The 23,691-nt window shown below is 44.5% G+C and overlaps 1 protein-coding gene across 3 annotated transcripts in view; it reads right to left on the bottom strand.

The window, feature by feature from the left end:
• The window catches only part of MYO1D (myosin ID), a 166,296-nt gene that overhangs the window by 72,598 nt on the left and 70,007 nt on the right, over positions 1-23,691 (bottom strand). For all 3 annotated transcript variants that reach the window (XM_074849311.1, XM_074849312.1, XM_074849313.1), the window contains exons 16-19: positions 23,353-23,560; positions 6,600-6,823; positions 4,701-4,845; positions 4,003-4,107 (exon numbers count right to left, since the gene is read on the bottom strand). In XM_074849311.1, the coding sequence (XP_074705412.1) occupies positions 4,003-4,107; positions 4,701-4,845; positions 6,600-6,823; positions 23,353-23,560 (682 nt within the window). The remainder of the gene's footprint in view (positions 1-4,002; positions 4,108-4,700; positions 4,846-6,599; positions 6,824-23,352; positions 23,561-23,691) is intronic.

Raw genomic sequence — 23,691 nt, 5'->3', positions numbered from 1 at the left:
GGAAGAAAAGCCTTATTCTAAAAAAAAAAAAAAAAAAACCCAACCAAAAAAAACCCCAAACTACCAAACCAAAAAGAAACTGTTGTTTCCTAGGTGATACAACAAAATCTGGTGGTATGCATGAAATATGCATTTGGTTTCCTAAGGCAAAAAACTTTAAAATTTCCTTTGAAAAATTAAGAGTTTGATGCTCAGAAAAGATGTATTTTTCCATAGGCAGAAATGACCTGCTTCTACCTATACCTACTGCGAGAAGCAAACACATGCACCTCCCATCAGCGAGACTTCAAAGTCTCTTCACAGACCTTCTATAAAAAGAGCTATAAAGCTTTGGTCCAAACAGATTCACCCGTTATTATTCATCTCAAGCTGTTGAAATTAAGACCCCACGCACTCAAGCTAAAGAAAACTTTACCAGCAGTTCTCAATACTTCAAGAGCAGTTCCCTGGCTGGTGAGAGTTGGTATTACTTCACTAGAACAATGTCAATCATTAGCTAAAAAATTCTGTCTTAAAGAGTTTAATGGTTAGCAAATATCTTACAGGTCATAAGACATCTTCTATGAATAAACATCTCTAAATACATGAACTCCAGGCTTAACTTGTGTCTATTCAGTTGCCCAGTACTTATCCTTTTAATTTCTTTTCTTTCCAAGGAAAGAAGTGTATTAGACTGCAATTATCTGAAAATTTTAAGGAGCAGCCTCCAAACGTTGCTGCTGACAGTCAAGAACTATTTCACACGTGGCGTGATGATTCGGTACCTACTGAAAGCCGCAAAGGAAGTCTGATGCTGCTCCAGCAATAAAGCATTCACCTCAACTCACTACAGTGCTCTCTCGTTACCAGTAACACCTTCCTGCCTGCCTAGGGGACCAGCAGTAACAGCACATTTTTTGCTCAAGAATCCTCAAATAACCCGAATCGTGAAAATACACCTCAAATGAACTTGAGCAACCTTATTCTGTGGACTGATGCTTTGTTAAAGAGTATTATTTAAGGGAAGCAATGAAATCACCCGATAATTAATTACATTTTCATTTCTGTAACTCACTCTTCAGTCCCCTGCTAAAGCTTCATGTGAACCGAATTTCAGCTGAGAAACAAACAGCCAATTTGCAAAACTAGAACAAACCACGTTTAGCACAAGAAATTTGACAAACTTGCCCGCAGTGAAAGGCACTCCCTTTCAAATGCTCTGACCACCAAGACAGCCTGCATGTACCAAGTGCCACGCTTGTGCAAGTAACATTTGGTATGAAATGAGGAAGTTAAAGAAGAATAAGGCTAAAATAAAAAAAAATACATGTTTTTAAAAAGAAAAGGGAAGAATGCAGCAATCAGAAGAAATTCCCCTGCCCCATAGCACTGAAAGCTGATCCTCAGACTGCTGTTAGAGGCAGAATACTCCAGCTTGTATCTTTGACAAGAGAAACACCTTTCTTTTTAAAAAGACAGCTTAGGACATAAATTGTTTTATGTAAAGAGTAAAAGCAGGCTAATGTTGTTTTCAGGGTAAAGACTGTTCTTGCAGTCAAAGCACGGAGTCGCTCACAGGCTCTACAAGAGTTTTCACTGTTGCTTAGTCTGCAAATCCGATGTTCAAATTTGAGGCATAATAGATTACCTAAAGAAGTGCATTGGTTGGAAAGTGAAATGGTAAATCTTGAAATGTCAAATCTTTGCCTTGTTAGCTTTCAAAGTTCAGGATTGTTTGTCTTCTCTCCTTTGTTCACGTCAGGCTTGCCTGGACGTTTCTTGTCCATACAAGAGGGAAGACAAATGGTTTACTCCAAAAGATATTACATCCAAGCGTGGATTTGAAAGGGGTCACTTGCTTTTGAGTTTAAACATGGAGATGTACTGAAATCACCAGGCTTACACACATCATTAAAGATCCTGCAGTCTTGTCCTCAACAGCAACGCTGAAACGATTTTATCCATGTGTTGGAGGAGAGGTGCCCCCATTTGCTTCTTTCAGACCATCATTCTCCTAAAGGAGATGCTGCATTTTCACTGAATTCAGCTATATGTTTTTCTAACACAGATCCTTATGAATGAAGACCAGAAGAAGTATTAATACCCTCAGAGACTCGGGCCCAGCTGGGTTGTGGATGAGTAGCTGTTCCCCCGTGCCAGCTGAGCCACCACCACGGCTTTGTGGCCGTTTCTCTGCTGGTGGCTGCAGGTCAGCTCGTCCCACCTCAGCCCCGCTGCCTCTGCGTGTACGTGCTCTGCTGCCGTGCCCCTGCGTGTGCTTCCTTACTGGGGATTTCAAAAGCCATGCAAAGGTATCCCTAACTGAGCAGCCGAGGGGAGGATTAAGCCTGACCTCTCTGATAGAAGAAAGCGACCAACAATTTAACCTTTAAAAAGATCAAAAAAGTTACAAGATAACTGAGGAAGAAATATTTTAGGAGACAATTAAGGAAGAAATCCAACTTATGACAGGTAACATCTATTCCATACCCAGCCTGCTTTTATTATTGAAGTGCTGGGACACCAATGCAACAAACCCCAGCAGAAAATGGATTTTTCCAGCAAGTAAACACAGTAAGAGGATGTATAGAAACAAGGGCTGTTTGCACGCTCAAGGATTTCTTCATACACCATAAACAAAAAGGAACTGCTCAGACACTTGCCTAAAGGCAGGAGCTCTGTGCTTGCAATCACTGACCAGGATAAGGCACGGATCTCTGCTTCAGAAATCTGCTTTCCCCTATGCCTGCACAGGGGATTGTCCTTCAGAGCTGAATTAGGAGCAAGCCAGACAAGCGTCAGGACTTAAAGCTGCGCAACAGTGAGCAAAATTAAACTTCCACACCTGGTACACATGTTATACAACCCCCCCCGAGTAATTCCCCTCACTGGCATTCCATTCCCCTTCAGAACAACAATCTCTATAATCACATCCTTAAGAACTGAATATAGTATTTTTATAATTATTCCAATTTAGCTAGAAATAGCGACAATTTGGAACTAGTTCATTAAATGAATTACAAGAGGAATTATTTTGTTTTCAGCGTAAAGTGAAGAAAGTCAGAGGGAAGTTCTCCTGTATCTCGTTGTCCCTAATGGAGGTTCCAGCCAAACTGCTGCAAGATTGTAAAGGGAGGTTTGGATTCAGACTCACCCGATTCCTCTTTATTCCTAATAGAAACCAATATTCTCTCAAACTGCTCATTCAACTAGCAAACCACGTTCTTAAAGAGAACATGTGAAAAGCAACAGAATACTCCATTGAAATATTTTTGTTTGGAAAGCAGTAAGAGATTTCTATTTTTATATACACAAATCACTGTTGAATAAATCACTACCACTAGCAAAGAAGTTTTGTTATAAAGTGCGATTTTATGCTTCAAAATGAATGTTGTTGTTATTGTTAAATATAATATTTGCAGAATCATAAACAATAATCATGCACATGCTCCGCTTCTGGCAAGTGGGGACCAACTGCAACAGCATGTTTTTTAAAATAATAAGAATATACAGGTTCTTAAAAACACTTGAACATCAGCAGCCCCAGCCTGCCATTGAAATTGGTTTTGTCTGTTGGTGTTTTAAAATACAAAATATCCTTTCCTGACAGACATTTAAAACCAACATCATTTAGATCATTGTAAACTACCCACAAAAAATCATGCGAATTATTCTAATTAGTTTTTTAAACCTTCTAAGTAATGTCACAAATAAAACATTCTGCTGTGTAAAAAGTCAGACCCAAAGCAGTTAGACAGAACCCAGTGAGTTTATTCGTGCCTCCAACACGAAGAGGCCACAGAAGCCACTCAGCCCAAGCACCCTTTGGTGCGATAGGTTCAGACTTACATATCCATCAAAAAAAATCCCTGATAGTGTTCCTTGAAACAGGACTGCTTTGAACTGCCTCCCGTTAAAGCATCTCCAGGATTACCTCCTTGCCCTTGGCTTCCCAAGGTTTCACCTTGGCCACAAGAAGTTTCCCCACCCAGCCCACGTGTCCGCAGACCACGCACAAGTTACCTTGCGGACGTGACAGGAGAAGAGAACGTTCATGTACTTGTCTTTCCGTTTCAGCTCATTGGCAACAGGGATGAAAGAGCCCGTGGTCTGAGGGTTATCTGGTTTCTGAAAGAGCAAGGACAGGCACGTAACTCTTCTTGCTTACTGAAGAAAATAATTGCATTACATCACGGCGGGCCAGAGAGGATTGCAGCTGCAGCACCTCGTCCGAAGGCTTCCTCCAGCCTCCGCCTCGTCAAAGAGCAGCAGAGCATCTGCAGCTTTATGTGCTTTCTGAAAAAAAAAAAATCTTAACAAAACAAAATGCTTAAAGGAAGGACAGAGTAAAAGGAAACCATGCAACTTGCCTAGAGAGAATTTCTTTGTTCCTTTTCATTTTATGCTATTTCTTAACATCCCATTATAACTAGAATTTTAGTTTTACATCAAATTCTTTCCTAGCTTTGGCCGTTTGAAGACCCAGCTGATGGCATTACTCACTATCTTTTAATGTTGCTTGTGATACTCAAGCTAGGCTTAGTGTTCAGAAAAATCACTCCCAGTGCAGTAAAAGTCAAAGACTCTGAAACTATATAAACCCATTTACAGAAGAAATTTCAAAGTACTTCTCCCTCCCAAGAAACCAACAGTCACTTTTTCAAATGTCCTCCCTTTTAGCATTCTAAGCCCCAGCCACTGCAACGACCACTCGTACTCACCAGTGCGATGTAATTCCCCTCCCATGCTCTCTGCAGGCCAATATCAGCTCTGTGACCCTTCAGCACTTCCATGGCAGCAACCTTGGCCCTCAGTTGAGGTAGAACTTCTGGTGGGACGCTCCGGATGAGTTCACCTGCTCTCCACCTGCCGCAAAACACCCGAATCAGTTCCACAGTCTGTACCACGCACTATGAGGACTACTTCTGCCAGATCAACACAACAAGGACACCTCTAGATGATAAATGTCAGGGGAAAAAGAAGTCCTTCCATTGCATTCATAAAGCTGGAAACGTCAGTTATCATTTTAAAGTCACATATAATCTCTGACTCCGAACAGATTTGGCTGGTGTACTCCCCATCCCATACCCAGAAGTCAACTACTGGCACATCTGTTTGCAATAAAGTTTTTGCAAGCCCATTTTTTGGCTCATTTACAACATTCTTTTATTTCCTTTAATAGCTGAATTTGGCTCTACAATTGAAACCCAACCAACTGTAACATGAAACAGGGCAGGGTAGCCCATCCGTTACTCCATACCACACTCCAGCCTTCAGCAGCACCACCAGGTCTCCAGGATTAATGCTATGAAGAGTCTTTTAGCAACTAAAATTTTGTAGTAATGATAACTGAGCTTATTCTGAAAGCAGGACTCTCTACCCAGCCAGGCTGTGGATGGCTTTCAAGAGACAGCTGGGGGAAGAAAACAAGGCTGACTGGATCTAGTGCTGGTGGTAATCCCTGTTCAAGCAGATGGCTGGACTGAAGATCCCTAGAGGCGCCATCCAGCCAACATTTCTCTTGTTCAGAGACTTTCAGAAGTTGTAATTTTTCAAATTGGAATCACAGAATCACAGGATGGTTTGGGTTGGAAGGGACCTTAAAGATCATCCAGTCCCACCCCATGCCACGGGCAGGGACACCTTCCACTAGCCCAGGTTGCCCAAAGCCCCGTCCAACCTGGCCTTGAACCCTTCCAGGGAGGGGGCAGCCACAGCTTCTCCGGGCAACCTGTGCCAGGGCCTCACCACCCTCACAGGGAAGAATTTCCTCCTTAGATCTCATCTAAATCTCCCCTCCGTTCCCCCTCATCCTACCCCCACACCCCCTGATCAAGAGTCCCTCCCCTCTTTCCTGTAGCCCCTTTCAGTCCTGGGAGGCCGCTCTAAGGTCCCCCCAGAACCTTCTCTCCTCCAGCTGAACCCCCCAACTCTCTCAGCCTGTCCTCACAGGGGGGTGCTCCAGCCCCCCGAGCATCTTCGTGGCCTCCTCTGGCCCCGCTCGAGCAGGTCCGTGTCCTTCTGCTGTTGGTGCCCCCAGAGCTGGACCCAGCACTGCAGGGGGGTCTCACAGAGCGGAGCAGAGGGGGAGAATCCCCCCCTCGCCCTGCTGCCCACACTGCTCTGGGTGCAGCCCAGCACACAGTTAGCTAGGCAGGCAACTACTTTGCCTACAACTTACCAGAGAAAAAAAGTCACTAGCTTTTAGATATTAGGAGGTTGTAATAAAGGTATAAAATACCTCTTCTGCATATAGAATATGGGTGGATAGTGGAACATTGCTTATTCTATTGAGAAAAATACTGGCTTACTATAAGAAGTCTTGAGGAAGTCAAGAAGATTCCTTTTCTCTTGCCCCTCATCTAAGAGGACCTGCTCTTTTCTTCTAAAATCAACCAAAAAGGCTAGAAAGGTGCTAAAAAAGGAAATACAATGGCCATCCTGACTAAATCTTTGAAACAGAATAATTATTTGCCTGGTCAAGGGTACCAAAAGCCACTGACATGTTCATCTGTGATGTCCAGTTAATGTTCTTCAGTCATTTTTTCCATTTTTCTGGAACAAGCAGTAGCTGTTCACTCCTCTAGGTTAGATGAAAAGACAAGAGGTTTTCTTTGTACCTATGGTAAATGCTCTGGAGTGCCTCTTCAAATCGGCGCAGCACTTTGGGTGGAGTGGGCCACTGCACGTGTTTGCCATAATCCTTCATTAGCCTCACATTGTGAAAGCGTCGGGCGACCTCATGGATGTAGGCCTTCACTTTGTAGCGGCGGTAATACTTGATTATCGTGAGGGCGGCCTTGGTCCTCTTGTAGCGAAGGCGAGCCAGAGTGCCCCTCCAAACCTAAGAGTTAGGGGAGAAATGGTTTTATCAATAAAAAGCAGGATTTTTTTTCTTTCTGTACTCCTTCTATACTCCTGAAATCCATAATATATTAGTTTTATTGTAAAGGAAGTGACTTCACAGAATCACAGAATCATTCGGGTTGGAAAAGCCCCTCGGGATCATCGAGTCCAACCCTCAGCCCGACTCTACAAAGTTCTCCCCTACACCACATCCCCCAACAGCTCATCCAAACGACCCTTAAACACACCCAGGGATGGCGACTCCACCCCCTCCCTGGGCAGCCTATTCCACTCTCTAACCACTCTGTCAGGGAAACATCTTTTCCTCATGTCCAGTCTGAACCTCCCCTGTTGCAGTTTAAAGCCGTTCCCTCTTGTTCTGTCACTAATCCCCTGTGAGAAGAGACCAGCACCAACCTCTCTACAACGTCCTTTCAGGGAGCTGTAGAGTGATGAGGTCTCCCCTCAGCCTCCTCCTCCTCACACTGAACAGTCCCAGCTCCTTCAATCGCTCCTCACAGGATTTATTCTCCAGCCCCTTCCCCAGCCTCGTTGCCCTCCTCTGCACTCGCTCCAGCACCTCAAGATCTCTCTCGTATTGAGGTGCCCAAAACTGGACACAACACTCCAGGTGTGGCCTCACCAGTGCAGAGCACAGGGGGACTGTCACCTCCCTACTTCTGCTGGTCACGCTATTTCTAATACAAGCCAGGATGCCGTTGGCCTTCTTGGCCACCTGGGCACTCCTGGGACTTCTCTGTGCCAATCCAATCCAATTAAAGCATAATGGAAAAAACCCACGTTTACCAGTGTATCGAGAAACAATTTTAACTCCGATTAAAAAAAGATTGTTTCAAAAACAGTTTGGGGAATATCTATTCTGGCCATGTGCTGAAAAGCAAGTAAATATGCAAAACAAATGATATCCTCCCAACTGGCCGGACGGGAAGGCAGCTCCTCCAGCGTCGCTGCGAGTCTTATTTGTGCCTAGAGAGCACCACAAGCAGAAACCACGCCGTGTTCTGGGCTGCTCCTCCCGACAGCCCATGCCAAGAGGCACTCTGGGACTGGTGCAGGAAGGCTGCTTGCGGTGCTGACGTGACCGGGCATTGCTACCAGCTCCTCACTTGGGGACGCGATGCACGACGAAGCACGGCAGCACCCAGCCAGGCTGGGCAGGTTGTGCTGTTTCTACCCTGTAACCAGAGAAATGCGTATTCACCTGAGTGCTCCCTGAGGGATTCGTCAACAGCTGTACTTTCCCTCTAATATAATCCACCAAGATGAAGGTTGTATTTTTGTTTCCTTGTAGAATTAAACTGGAAGGATAATGAGCCTCCTGAATACGAAGAGTGCTTCACTGCTCGCTACAGGCCATGCTGGAGAGTTTATTTCCCTCTTGAGAAACATCCCATAGCACCATTGATGCATATCAAGCCTTCTATTTACAGAAGAATTAATTAATTACCCAAGGCAATTTCCAACATGATATTCACTTTATGAAGCTGATGTCAAAGGTTCTCTTGACAGCTTTACTGATAATCCTGGTATGTGGCTGAACAATCTATATGTGGCAAGCAGATGTGAGGGGCTGGTCTTCTCTATACACTCAAAATTCAAAGAGGAAAGAGAGATTTTGGGTCCCAAACCCCTCAAAAGCAGACTACTATCTTCTCTCAACCTCTGTCAGAGTAGCCCCTCCTCATTCTCCTTTGGCCTCACTATCCTTACAGGGGTATCTCCTGTTCACAACAGACATGATCCACGTAGCTGTGGCAGAGCCTGGGGAGTTGCTTGAGCACCCACCACTTCACTGGTGCGTTTGATGCTTCATAAAGCACACCTGTGTTCCAGCACGTCAGAACAGAGCCAAGACCCTACACAATGCTGCCCAAACATCCAACGTCAGGCTGAGCCAATCCATCCCTCAATTTGTATTTTATCGTGTCCAAATGACTGTAAAGCTTACAACAACATTTATTTGCAAGAGAGAAACCAGTCCTTGAAACGCTAGGAAACCACCCTAAACCCTACGCCATTCTGTGGATCATTTACCATGGTGAAGGCCAACCTGTGCCATACAGCTGAGAAGGAGATGGAGCCCAGCTCGCTCCTCTACTGTACGTTGTATATTGTTGGGAGGAAAAAGAGAAGGGAAATCACAGAATCATTCAGGTTGGAAAAGACCCTCGGGATCATCGAGTCCAACCCTCAGCCCGACTCTACAAAGTCCTCCCCTACACCACATCCCCCAACAGCTCATCCAAACGACCCTTAAACACACCCAGGGATGGGGACTCCACGCCCTCCCTGGGCAGCCTATTCCACTCTCTGACCACTCTGTCAGGGAAACATCTTTTCCTCATGTCCAGTCTGAACCTCCCCTGTTGCAGTTTAAAGCCGTTCCCTCTTGTTCTGTCACTAATCCCCTGGGAGAAAAGACCAGCACCAACCTCTCCACAACGTCCTTTCAGGGAGCTGTAGAGTGATGAGGTCTCCCCTCAGCCTTCTCCTCCTCACACTGAACAGTCCCAGCTCCTTCAATCTCTCCTCACAGGATTTATTCTCCAGGCCCTTCCCCAGCCTCGTTGCCCTCCTCTGCACTCGCTCCAGCCCCTCGAGATCTCTCTCGTATTGAGGTGCCCAAAACTGGACACAACACTCCAGGTGTGGCCTCACCAGTGCAGAGCACAGGGGGACTGTCACCTCCCTACTTCTGCTGGTAAATGGGAAATGATCCTGGACAGCAAAGTGCAGGAAAATGAAGCAAAGAAAGTCACCAGGGGAACAACTCAACACGTGCAAAGTGTCCAAAGACAACGTGCTTCTTATGAGAGCCCAGCCCCTGCCAGGAGCCACTCTCCTAAGGAGGGCGTAGGAATGCAGAGTATTTCAGCGGTCGAAGGGAGGAGCTGGGGAAGCGAGGCAGGACAGGGACAGCGAAGGGAAAGGTAAGAGCAGGAGGCACAAAAAGCAGTCCCTGTAACCACGGCAGAAAGCCAGCACTGCTGTACTGACCAAACAAAACCAGCAGGAAGACAAAGCACAAGATTAACGGTGAGCAGTGGACTCATGCTGAAAATCTCAACACTGCATGCATATAAAATAATATATAACACTTTCCTTATTCTTTGAAATCATTACACAGATTGAGGGAAAGCAGCATCCTCTGCCTCACATATGCTGTTCTTAGTGGTCACTTTTAGCGCACTCAGTTATAATTGTAGGTTTAGCTCTATATAACCTGCAGATCACAAAGAAATAGAAGAACGTTGCCATACAAAGGGCATCAGAGCTCCCGAGAAGCTCAGGGCTTCCTGAAGCCACAAGCTAAAACCAACTTCACAGGGCCTGGATTACACCCAAAGTGTGTAAGGCTGATTGAAACCCAGCATTTCTGTCGGAGGGCATATCAGATTCAGAGACTATGAATTTGGCAGAATCAGCAACTAGGATAAAATAATTGAGCATCTAAAGAGTAGTGAGGTAATTTGTGCTCTTTTTTAAAGAAAAGTGAAGAAGACTTGGATTGCTTGAGACGTTTAACATCAACTGAAGCGTCACAAGTGTCTGCGAGGAATGTATGGACAGTAAACAAGATAAACTGGGTAAAAACCTACAGCCAACTTCTCAGTTTTTGATTTAATAAGAATAGAAATGAGGAACAAAAGGTTCCACGTTGCAGCTAAACAACCTTCTGAACATTATAAAGGATCTCAAGAAAAGAACATGCTAAAGAGCGTGTAAACCTTCACTTCTGTCAGTTTTTCCTAAAAACATTTTGCGTTGTTTTTCAATACAGAACAACATTCTGGATTTTGCTTCCTTGTGCTCGAAGCAGGCCTGCTCTTGAGGAAGGTCTCTTGCTGTGGTTATTTTTTACACCAGTCAGACATCCCTGGAACAAAGGCGCTTTAACAGATTGCCCCGATGTTGTATCAGCTGCATCGCTGCAGAAATTGGCTTCACAGCAAGAAGTGTCACAATTGCTACAAACACTAGCCTTCCAAATCCAATTATCCAGCCGAGGCATGCCCCTCGGCTACATGCAAGCAGTAAACTATTAATGAAAAGCATGTCCTCAAATCAAGTTGTCATAACTGGATAACCTCATTCCTAGTAAGGACCTTCATAATAGCCACAATGGCAGCGCCTCCCAAAAGTAAGGAGAAAGACAAAGATAAGAACAAACTTCTACCAGGAAATGGGGTACAAATATTTTTAAAATTAATTGTGTTTCTGGCTTGGTGTTCTTCTTTTCAACCACAAGGCTCATTTCTGCTCAAAGCAGTCCATCAGTAATGCTGAACTGCCAAGGCAAGCTGCCTGCCTGATGGTCTAGTAGACTCTTCCAGAAACATGGACAACCTAAAAACAAGAGGAGGTTGTCAAAGCAACAAACTCCCTGTTCAGCAGCCACTTTGTGTAGTTGGGAGCAATACACAAGACAAACAAGAACGCTGGAATGTTTCCTACCAACACGCACCTTTCTCAGGCTTGGCTGGGCGAGCACTACCTCTCTCAAAATACTTTTTCAATTCTTCCCCCCAACCTCCAGTTCATAACTTAAGAACATTAAGCACTGTAAGATGAAACTAAAAAATCAAGTTTCCAGGGCTACGTTTATCATGGCATTCAACAGGTTCTCATGTTGCAAAAGCTACTTTTCTGTTACATGCTGGAGGACAATGATAGAGCCATGGCCATGACCTGCATGCCAGAAACCCAACAGAAAGATCTGTACAGTCAGGATTCTACTTCTTCCTTTTGGCCTTCTAAACCCAAAATAATGTCCAAGTCATCTTCATACATAGTTCAGAAGGATTCAACAGCTCACATACATCACCTTTCTGAAACTTGACAACCAATGAGCAGCTTTCAGCTTGAACTTAAATCAAAGCTACACAGCAGCAAGCTGGTAGTTTCAGCATTTGCATTTAGCAAATCTTGCAAGGACAGGGTAAACAAGCCTGAGAATCACAGTGCCCTGTATCATTCCTCCCACAGGGAAGAATAAAATGATACTTCTTTTGGCACCTTTCCGTGGCCTTCACTTCTGGCTAACCTGGCTCCCCAAAGAAATGAGACTAAGGACAACCCTGGCCCCGTCTGACCTCCTGAGACTGCCCTGATATCGTCTGAATCTCTAGCCAGCTTCAACCAAATCTGACAGAGGAACACAAGACTCAGAGAGGCAAGTCCATATATCTTTCAGGGAAAATCAACAGCAGGGTAGAGCAAGCCTCAAATTAGAGTGACATTGCTGGAAATGCTTCAGAACGAGCTCAAGAGCCATCTGCCCTCTTTGATGTCCAAATCCCAACCAGCACAGGCGAAGCTCCTAAGCCAGGCCCAGCCACACGAGAGCGTGTGCCAAGCCAAACAGGTAGAGGGTATGAGAAGGATCTAGCAGTATTCCAGGGGGATGAGAAGGTGGAAAAGTGTGCAGGACACAAGGGAAGGAGTGGAGGATATGATGAAGATGGGAGAGTGCTGGCAGCAAAGCGGCCACAAGAAGAAAACTGATTGTCATCATGGTGGGGTGTCAGCAGCACAGGACCAACCCACAGGAGGCCAGGCTCACAGAAAAGCTTCTTTGGTGACAATCTGCAAAGGGACACACTGAAAAGCAGACTCCAAAACAATCGATTTTGTCATCAATTAGTGCAGTGCTTAGTGACCAAGCAAGAGCAAGAGACATCGTGCAGGACACGCTATGGAATAGATTGTCTTCTACAAGAAGAGCTGCCCAAGGAGACAAGGCAGGGCAGTGCATGGGAAGGGGAATAACCAGCAGCACGTGTTGGCTCCATGATGTGTGTACACAGGGAAGGGGGACTCAAGAGCAGAGACTTACAACTATGGTTATGTTGAAAATGGAAACAAAAGGAGTTTTTAGGCTTTAAAAAAAAAAAAACAAAACCAAACAACAAAAGAAACAACCAACGTTCCCCCCATCCAGTCCCCACCCATGGTCTCGCCTCATCTCTTTCAATATTTCTGCCTTCTCCTTTATGCTTTGTCCTCTTAAAGGTCAGGTGAAGAAAAATTAAGAGGGCAAGTGAACTTATGACTAAAGGGCTAGGTGGATGGATAGAGAGAAAGGAAAAGATTGGAAAACAAACTCTGAACAACACAAGAAATTCAGTCAAAACTCCTGAACATTACAAAGAGTATTTATCTCTATGGCTGCTTCCAGTGAAAGAGAGTTCCTTGTCATTTGCTTTACCACGGTCCCTTCTACTCCTTCAGTTGTGGCCAGCGAGGTGGAAGTGACCTCTGGGACCACAAAAAGCTCCAGGCCAAGAGAGACCGTCCTGCACAGCTCTGGGTGCTCAGTGGTCCCCCTCCTCCCAGTGCCGCAGCCGCTTTGGCAGCTTCTGAAACCAGGACTTGCACAAAAAGAAATAGAGCGTTCATCAAACCAAGAGTCATATCTTATCTTATACTAAGTAGTGAAATCTTTTCTGCAGTAAGTTTAATTTATGTGTTTTTTGATTAAAATTTAATAAATTAAAATCCAAATGAATGGAAAAGGAGATCTGGATGTGCCTTTAGAAGTAACTTAAAAACCTCAGTGAGCTTCTAGCAAATTTTTTAAGATTAAAGAAACCTCACGCAGATTAGGTCCATCACCTCAGCAGAATATAAATCCTATATACCAACCTATGCATTACAGGCTCATTTACAGACTGCAGTCTGCTTCCGAGCTCAGACTTTCCTGTTTAAAAAAAAAAAAGAAAAAAGAAAGGAAGAAAGAAAGAAAAACAATCAAACGGGCCCTGCAGAGCACAGGGAAAACCAGCAGAGCAGACAGGGTGGGCCCAGAACGCCAAGACCGCCTCGGCTGTAGCTCTGCCATGGAAAAAGGGATAATCTAGATTTGACCTAGATGCTGCAATCTCTGCAAATGTAGAAGAAAACCCACGAAGCACGCAATCTAAACATACGAGCAAGCAAACAAATGCCTAGAATTCAGCAAACAAACTGAGCTTGTCTAAATTAAACACCGGCGTTGTATTTTTGAGCAGTTCTGCAACTAACTAAGCCTTGGAAAACTATTTCATGCTTGCTGTAACACAGCACACCTCCTCCCACCAGGCCTCCTTCGCACTAGCCTGAACTGTTTCATGATCAATATTTCATGCTGCCCTAGCACAAGCTGCCCTCCAGGCATCCAAACTGAAAAGAATAAAACAAAACCCAGCTAGAAACTCACACAGGCATGAACCTTCCTGCACAGCTTTAAAGGATCTCAAACAGGAAAGGTTATTAAATATTTAAGTCAATAGTGCAGCACAGAAGCTGCATGCAGTTCTGCCACAGGGTCCTTTGAGGCACTGCAGTTTGAATAAATGCTCAAATCTGAAGCAAGCTTTAATTATACTATTCCTGATTGCTTCTGAAAGGGGTCATCTCCTTGCGGAGCACAGATATGATGGAGTGGCCGATATTCACATGCAGCACCCACCAGGTACTTGCACACACCACAATCTGCGTTCTCCCAATGCAAGTGAAATCAGATCCTATAGAAGGTTTGAGGCAAACGGTTTTAAATCAAAGCTTCCCCATTCTAATAGATCACGTTACAGAGCATATAAACAGTGAGTGGGAAGAGCTGCTTAATTTACTAAATGCTATTTTCTCTTTTCACATGAGTCAGCTGAACAATGTTCATTCTATCACTCTGCTTAATAGAAACAATATTCCATGAGATAGGAAAAAGAGAAGGGTCCCACTCAGAGATTAATTGGATAGTCTTGTTAGCACAGTGTCCAAGAATAAACATAAACATTTTCAAAGGAACAGTGGCTATAAGGGAAGTCGCTCACATGAGACTCCTGCAGGCACACGACGTGCTGGATGCAGAGCCCTCAGAGCTGGCCCGAGCTCCTCCTGCAGCTTCTTCTGCTGCTCAGCAACGGCTGCAGCGTGTCCTGCTGCTGCACCCATCTTCAAGGCCAAGCCTGGGCCACTGCTGCTGCAGTTCAGCCTGAAAGCCTCAAGGAAGCTCTTTGCCATCCGACTCCTAAGGAGCTGCCAGGTCCCTGTGGAGCCCTCAGCAGTGCCCTACTGTCCTGACAAAGGGCACCCCTTACTCCAGCCTGGTCGCACTTTACAGAATTTCCTACCTCTGGCAGTGACCAGGGAAGGAAGGTGTTGGGAGAAAGGAGATAACTTCATATGAACCGATAAAGAGAACCACCAAAGCTCCTGTCTTACGGAAGCAGAGAAGTTTGCAATCACCAGGACAAGGTTGCTGCCATTAGAAGAAGGCAGGAACCTTCTCTCCTCCCATTAAAACGTCAAGGGAGAGTTTTTCATGCTAAAGATATTAAAATACAGATCATTTCATGATTTTCAATGTTTATTGCTGGTAAAGACTACAAGGACAACCAGAAGCACAGAACAACCTTCAAACAGAGCGAAGCTAAATATGCCAGGACGCTCCTCTGTGGGAAGAGGGGACTGAGAGGGGATGTGGCAGACGTCCACAGAGTCCTGCATGAAGCCCTGCCTTGTTGGTACAGGTATCGAGTGAAGCTGGCAGATGCAAGGACCCAAACAAAGCAAGATCTCTGCATGCCATGGTTAGCTGAGCCTGCCAAAGAAGGCTACAAACCAGAAAAGCTGGTGGCACATGTTTGAGGACAAGTTCAGGGAAGGGAAGTCCAGCAGGTTTTATTGAATAAAAAGTCCTATGGCCAGCTTATGTCATCCCAAGTCCAAATGTCTGAAGGGAGTGGGGAAGTATTGAGGAGAGGTATGATGGACTTGCCCTGCTGCTGTCCTCCCGAGGCACGGGCTTGCTGTCACTCCTGGAGACACGATCGTGGTCCCGACGGACCTTCAGCCTGACGCGGCACAGCAGCTGCTGCAGTTTAAAACCTACATCTGTGTAGGGAAGTATCTGAGGATTAAGCTTGATCTATGCTTCTGAAGTTGTGACAGCACTGTTCTGTTAACAGGCCTTTCTAGAACAAAGCAGATACAGGGAAAATAGAGCCATGCAAAGACCTAGAAAATGTCACCTACCTTTGTCTAAAGGACACAAACACCACTAAAACATGCATTTTTGCTAGGGAGGACAGTTTTAATCATGGTGAAAAAAAAAATAATCCAGAAATAGTTCAGCAAACACAGATCAATCGCTCTACACTTATTTTTGCCCCAAAGCCCCATAACCAACGTGCATAGCTTGCTACCCCTTGCCATGAGAGAGTGGCAAACCCCCTCAAAGGGCCTGTGATTTATCCTGCAGTGTCCTGTACTGTTGGGAAAGAAGATGCGCACAGAAATTGTCTGTGCATCTCTACCTTATTATAGGCACAGTTCACGTGACCCTAGTATTTTTACTATCATGTTAAATTAAGATCTTCTCCAAGTTAAGATTGCTGAATGGTATCTGTGCTTGTTTGTACTTTAATTAACACCCCGCTGGCAGTATTTTTACAGTTCGAACAGGGCTGAAAGACACCTTGAGGTGCAGCAGATCAGTATCTTTTCAAAAATTGAAAGCTCAGGCACAAGAAGGAATAATTCCCTTCCATGAAAACAAGGAAGCATCAGTAGTAATGGTTGCAGAATCTGGCCTTCCCAATTTGTCTGTGATACACATGAATGAGCGTGAAAAAAAATCCCAAACCAAAACCGTGAAAGGACGGAGTTAGAACCTGAAATACTCAATTTACAAGATCAGAGCTACAAAAAGTTTGCTTAACAAACAAGGGACTGCAGAAATGTTTGAAAGAAGCCCATTCAAGAGGGGAAAAAAAGCCACATTTGAGACTGGGATTTCCAGAGGGACACGGGGATGCAGCACTCCTCAATTCTGCTGATCCATTGGGGAAATCAATTGAGATTCTTTTTAAAGTCCTTCTGACGTGTTCTGCAAACTGAAATCAAGTAAAGCAAAACCTGAACAAGCAAGATGGAGTGAGCAGTGGGCAGCACTAACACCTAACTGCAGGCTCTGCAGCTGCCTTTGCAGTCATCATTTAGGAGAATTTACAAGCAGCGCTGCAAAAAGCAGAAGACCAGGACAAAGCGTTTACAGAACTGGGCAGTTACCTGCTCTGCTGTGGCTGCTGGGCACTTTGCTTCTCACTGGCCTTGCTGAAGTCCTTCATGCACTCACCAAAGCACAAACATATTTGCTGTGATGCTGGTAACAGGCTTGGGGAAGAGTTTGGAGGGGGTTTTTTTGTTGTTATTGTTTTTCCCCATATGCGTGGAGTTAACAAACCAAGTTTTAAGGTGACTCTAACAGCCATGAAACTCAAGGTCTCAAAGCTGGGCCACAAGAGTCCTGGAAGGTAGTTGCCCTACTACCCATACATTGCCAGGCCCTATTTTTAAATAGTGATACAGATATACAGTATCCTCCCCCCTTGCTCAAGAACAAACGGGTATTTACATTTATCTTAGACTAGAGCATGTTTGCACAGCATTTTCTAGAAGAGGAAAAAGATAAGAAGCAAGTACCCAGGTGCCCCTGTGCCGGATCCAATTCTCCCCTTCTTGCTTTCCCCTTGGACATGTCCCTGACTCTCCTTTTTACCAGCACGAATGTTCATCTGAAGGAAGATGAGCTGGTTGTGGAGCTAAACCACCAGAAAATAGCCACTTGTATTTTTTTTTTTGGTAGGAAGTGGGTTTTTTGTTTGTTTTGGTATTTTTGGGGGGTGCGGTGGTTTTTTGAGTTCGAGATGTCATTCACTGCATTCACTGGAAGCAGACAAGTGATGTTACTAGCACGAGGGGGGCAAGCAGCACGGGAGAAGCAGTCGGATCAGTCTGCTAAGAGATCAGCTTGGCCACACCTGCAGGGGGCACTGTCAACAGGGGGGATACAGCCAGTTCTTCATTTTACTTGGTCCTTCACAGCACCCACGTGCTGCTCCTTTGGAAGGAGCTACAGCATCTCCTTTCACAGCTTCTCCCTGCCAAAGCCTCTCAAGATCAAAGCCTCAGTTCACGGTACAAATCCACATGTAATTATAGACCTATTTCCACTTACATTCAAAACTTCATGAACACATTCCCTCAAGGTGGTAAATGCCTTGAGTCCAGATGGCAAATGCATTGCATCACCTTTTATTTGGGTCAGTGCACCAAAGCCCTCATCAGATTACTACTGCCCATCCTTAATCTGACATGAAAACGCCTTCTTTGTCAGAGGGAAAGCTTCCCTTTGTGGGTAACACTTCCCAGCGCACCGTGCTTCAAGGGCTCATGGGGATGGAGAAGAAAGGGAAGGTGAAACATTAAATTATGACAAGTCAGCTATGGTTCTCTTTTTCTGCTCTTCCCCGCCGGGGTTGGGGGAATGTTGCCATGGTGATTGCAGCTGCGGGGCTGCGCGCGACAGCTCTCCCGAGAGCAGCCTCTGCCAACGCCAGCGCCGGCGGCGAAGGGCACGTTGCCGGGGATGGGCACGGAGAGGCCGCTCGGCCGTGCCACGAGGCCGCGTTGGGCTACCCACAGCACGGCGTGGGCCAGCGCTGCCTCCCGCCAGCGACACCGACCTCCCGGGCTGAGAGGGCTTCTGTGCACAGGGGGTTTTGTCCGAGGAGGTGCTGGGCTGCAATGCAAGGACAATTCTTGCTTCCTCTGCATTAGGCAGTAAAGATTTAGTGAAGCGATTACCATATGCAGCTGTACCGGTCTGAAAAAATTACACTGAAATAGCTCAGTAAATTATATTGACAAGATACATCATCTTTGCATACTGCACGTGCTGGCTGGCTGGGCTTTTTTTTCTTGAACAAAGCACTATTCTGCAAAGCTAATGAAGATGTGGGAACGTTTCCAAGGGCAGAAAAAGCAACAGAGTTTTATGGCAGCTTTTTTTTTTTATTGTATTTTTTATTTTTATTATTAACATTAGGGCTGCTCCATTTGCATTCATGAAGACAATCATATAGGTGGCAAGACCACCGGTATAGTAAATAAACTCCAACGCACCACATAAAAAGCAGTGCTGTTCTCAGCTGCTGCTTCTGAAATGACCATTCGAGTTGACTCCGACAGCGATGTCTCCACTGCCATATGGGTTTTCTAATACCGGCCACAGCTCTCACTTGCTAAATTCTCCCAGAGCCAGTAAGTTGTCACGGTTAAATCACATCATATCTGCTTACTGACTTGGTTTGGTCTGAAGTAAAATTACAGCCTGGAATCTCACTAACGTTTTATCACAGAAGGAAAAAGGAGGGTTGAAGATAAATCTAAAGTAGAAGCCATCCAGGAGGTGTGGAACAAAAGAAAGTAAAATTATCTACTTAAACTGGAAGTCAGTTTTAATTCAATTTAACCAAACTCATAAGCAGCAAATTCTTATTGTCATTAAACAAAGGAACCAGCATTATTTTAAGGGTTAAGGGTTACTCACACAATGAAGCTCTTAAGATAATTACTGAATCTCTCTCTGAAAGTCTGGTGATTTGTACGAGAGCAATAAACCACGTAATATGTATCACTAGAAATGAAGGTGTACATTTAAAACTACCAAGAAACAGAACTGCTAAATGCAGATTCTTCTTTCATTTAAAATCAATCCTCTGTAAAGAAAAACGTTATTGGACCCCAGCCTGTGATCGGCTGCTTTTAAAACTACACCTTACATTTCCCCTCAGTTTTTATCACACAAGTGCCTATTGTCACAACAACACATTTTCTCTCCAGTTGTCTCTTCCTAAATTCAAATTTGAGGAACTCCAATGCAACAGAAGGCTCAATTATTTTTTTTAAAAAAAATCAAGCTAATCTCTCTTTTTTCCTTTTAGATGTAATCACAGTTTGCCTTACTCAGCCTTTGATGCTTATAGACAAAACTACAGTAAGGAAACAGGAGCAAGAATTATATTTTTGTGCAAGTTTTTAACGAACAACTGGAAGCAAGTTGAGAACAGAAATTAAGATGCAGGCAAAACTGCCTTGATGTTTTCAGAGCAGAGAGAAGGCCTCTTCGGATCCCTGCTCTGATTTTATTTTTTGTTGTGTTGATTGTTCCTTTCTCAGCACTGCCAGTCTCCAACTGCCCCATCTACTGGCAGCAGAGCACGGCTGGTGCATGAACACAGGAGAGATCTGATACAGAGCTGAGAATGAGATCTAACAGTAAAACAAGAGAAATACAGAAAATGGAAGAAAAATGCAAGCCTTTTCCAGATATATTTAACACTGTACAAGGTATCTAATTACATGCCTATACACATCAACCCAACACCTGCTCTTTTGTTGATGAGCTGTTTAGTCAGCATTTACTGATTCATTAGTGCTTCTTGTCTTTAGTTGCAAGTTCCAGGACTCTAAAGAGCTCCTCCCCAACGCTTTGCAAACATTTCAGGGCCTGGTGAAGAACATTCAGTAAGTATAAACAGAGATATAGGTGAACCACAGCAGGGTTAAGCGACAGAAAAGGAGCTCTGGCCATCCAGCTTTCTTCAGTCTTCAGCACCCTGAGCACTTGAGGAGGAGCTTGTCTTTTCCCCACAAATCTTTTATGAGGTGAATTAGAATCTCACTAGAGATTTCTCAGAGAGAAATAACAAAAAGATAATGCCACCTGTCCTATTTCATTACTTTGTGCAGAAGAGAAAGATGCCTCCATGTAGACTTGTGTTAGTCCCTCTCCACTCCAGGGAAAGGAGAAAATAAGGGAGGGAGGTTTGTGAAGCCACAAGACAACGTGCACCAGCAATGTAACTTTTGTCACTTTTGCTGACTGTCGCAACAAGAGCAACTCCAAAAGCACTAGTTATTCTATATATAATCCAGCACGCCCGATGCCACACAAAACCACTACAGCAAAATCCCTCACAGAGCCAGAAAGTTGATCCGTTACTCCTAACCAGGTACTTACCCTTTAGAGGCAAAAACATCTTTAGCCCTGCTCTCCTCCAAGGTTGTTAAGCCTGGTTCAGATCACAGCCCAGACTATATAATTTTGAAGTTTCCATCTAAAGCAAAGGCCAGCAAACTCACAAAAACTGACATGTTGCTGTCAAGATTGTGCCTCACACTGGTGGATTTTATCTGAAGGAGGAGCTTCAGTGCTCACTTTGTAGTGAGACATCATCCGTTTCCACAGCACAGACTGGCTGGCTCTTTTATTTCTCAGTAACTGCACCTTTCCATTTCAAAAAAGGTCACATCTCAATTCCTTAGACATTTAATATGAAAACTGGGGTTACCTGGGAGCAAGGTGCCCCCCCTACAGCTTTATTCAACAAGGAACTTACTGGCTTGCCTCATGCCACTACGGGAAGGAGAGACTCCAGATTAATGGCACGACCCAGTGAAGCTGGTGAATGCACCAAATAACACCAACATGCTTGGGAAAGGGGCTGCAGACAGGGGAACTCCTCCTGAAAAACCAGAGTGAGCACAGTGGAAGTGCAACTAATCCAGAAAAAACTAACAGAGGTGTATGAGGGGCACCACTGATTGACCCCATTTCGCTCTGAAAGAATAAGCCAGAATAAGTTTTAGAAGAGTAAGCTGCCATTTCCAGGGAAGAGACCTGGAAGAAGATGACAAATAGTCCAAGAAAGCTGTTGTGATGCTCAGCAGCAGCGCAAGCAGAACACTGCTAAAAAAAGGAAAGAAAACACTGAACCACAGAGCTCAGAAAGGTCCTGCACCCTTTAAGCAGCCTGAGCTTTGTATTTCCAGAAAGACTAACCACATACATATATACAAAACTTACAAAATTCTTAACTATGCAATCCAGCACAAAAAAATACCAAGAGACACAACCCTGGATTTGACACTTTCTTCTTCCATACTGGTCAAATTGTTTTGTTTTCCAGAAAGCGAATCACATCAAATACAACACAAGAAATGTGAGTGTTTTGCAAACCAAAGCTTGCAGTGGAGAACTCTTCCTTCAGGGTCTTACCCTTCACCAAAAGTGATTCAATCCATCAGGTCTAGAAAGTTTGTGCAAGCTTACGTTAAGTGCACAGCTTTAGAGCAAGCTTTTCCTCTGTTGAAGTTTTCATACCCATCTGTCAGCAGTTTCTATTTCTGATGGGCAAAAAGGGTTTCAGAAGTTCTGTTGTTTCCTGAGTTCCAAAAATGAAATACATTTCTAAAAATCTTGACCTAGTCAGCAATCCCTGTCAGTCAGGACAAAGTCAGTTCCACCATTTCTGTGGCTGTGCAGGTCAGTTGTTGCTCTTTGCTGCACAGATCACACTCATACAGAACACAGTTTTCAGCAAGTACTAAAACCAGCTCCTGTATTTTTTTTCCTCTCCAGTGTATGTTGGTTTTGAGGGTACAAAAACCAGCTTCTATTGTGGTGTTGTGGCCCCAGAAGCACCTAAATGATTTAGGAGCTTTAGTCACAACAAACTCCCATGGCTTAGAAAAGTACCTGTGTAAGCGAAGTCTGAGAATCTGTTTGCCCTGAAGTCACAGACTGTAAAATAATTTATCCTAAGGGTAAAACCAGAAAGATCTTGAGCTCAAATCCCATGTTCAGAGAGGAAAGGCAAGCGTGCAGGTCCCGTTGCACAGTCCCTTAGGTGTAATGCCAGGGGCCTTCTATTTTCTGTTCTGTACACTGCCTCTCCCCGTTACCCCTTCACCCCAGCTGCTGGGGCAGCTGTTTCCAGAGCCTCTCCAGCAGTGTTCGCCCTTGTTCCTGTGCTGTCACTCTCCCAGGCTTGCACCTGCAAACCCCAATATTGCACGGTATGGCAGGTTCTTATGGGAAGTGATTGCCACTGGTGTGCAAATCACCCCTTCTTTCTGTATCCCCCAGCGGTATTTGTTGGTTTGCATTAGGGGACTCAGTAACATGGATGCTCAAAGCTTAATAAAGCAATAGGCACCAGCATCTGCCCCCAGTCGTTGTATGCTCCAGTCAGCACTAACAGTATCATAAGGAAAAACAACAGGGATTTCACACAGGTCCTGATAAAAACTCAGTAATTATTAATGGAATAGTACGATGAGGAAGACAACATGCTGCACCAGATAGGACACTTTGGGAGGATGCTCATTTGGAAATCCTGTCCCTTCTCTTCCTAGCTGGCCTCTGGGGAAAGTCTTCCTTGTCTCTTTTCTCATTCTGTCTTCCCCTCTCACTCCCTTCCCTGCACCGCCAAGAGTTTTACCATTAGAATTGAGGTATGCCATCAGCTATGGATCCACTAATAAACTTTTATTCACATAAGCTTGTCTCAACACCTGTTGTGCATCACCCTTATGCATTCATCCATAAAAGTTCCTCTAAGTTTCCAAGTAGCCTACTTTCACTGAGTAATGAGCAAGTTTTTTAAAGAGTAGCCAACAATCTTGCAGATCCTACAGCTCACAGTACATGACACCACATCAAGACTTCAGTGCAGCGACACAGAGCACTACTGAAAGAGCTTTAAAAAAATTAAGCAGTAATCAAACCGGAGTATTCTAGAATTTGTGCAGACTTGTCGCTTTTGCAAGTGAGCCTTAAAAGGGAGAAAAGGTGTTTTAAGAAATTTGAACTGAGTTTTTAATGCAGTAAAGCTTTACCTTCTGCAGGAAGAGGACAATCCTCACAAGCATCTTGGCGTGCAGATCCTCCAAGGTGAACAGAGTTCGAGGCGTGCGGATGAAAATCTTGGTCTTGCCATAAGCAACGTCGTGCTGAAATCCGTGACACTCTATGAGCTTCCTCACAGCGTCTTTGTCTGAAGGAAGGTCATGGTTTGGCCAAGTGAATTCCGAGATCATCTTGTACCTGGAATTACAAGTTACAATTTACAAACCTAAACTTGTCATCGAGGTTCTCAAGGCAGCCAACCTTCAACACGTTCTAGAAATAATTAGGATCTAAATTCTAATAAAACTGATTATAGACAGAAGATCCTC

The sequence above is a fragment of the Strix aluco genome, chromosome 24 (genome assembly GCF_031877795.1).
Source record: "Strix aluco isolate bStrAlu1 chromosome 24, bStrAlu1.hap1, whole genome shotgun sequence".
NCBI classification, from domain to species: domain Eukaryota; kingdom Metazoa; phylum Chordata; class Aves; order Strigiformes; family Strigidae; genus Strix; species Strix aluco.
This window is presented reverse-complemented; position numbering and strand designations above follow the sequence as displayed.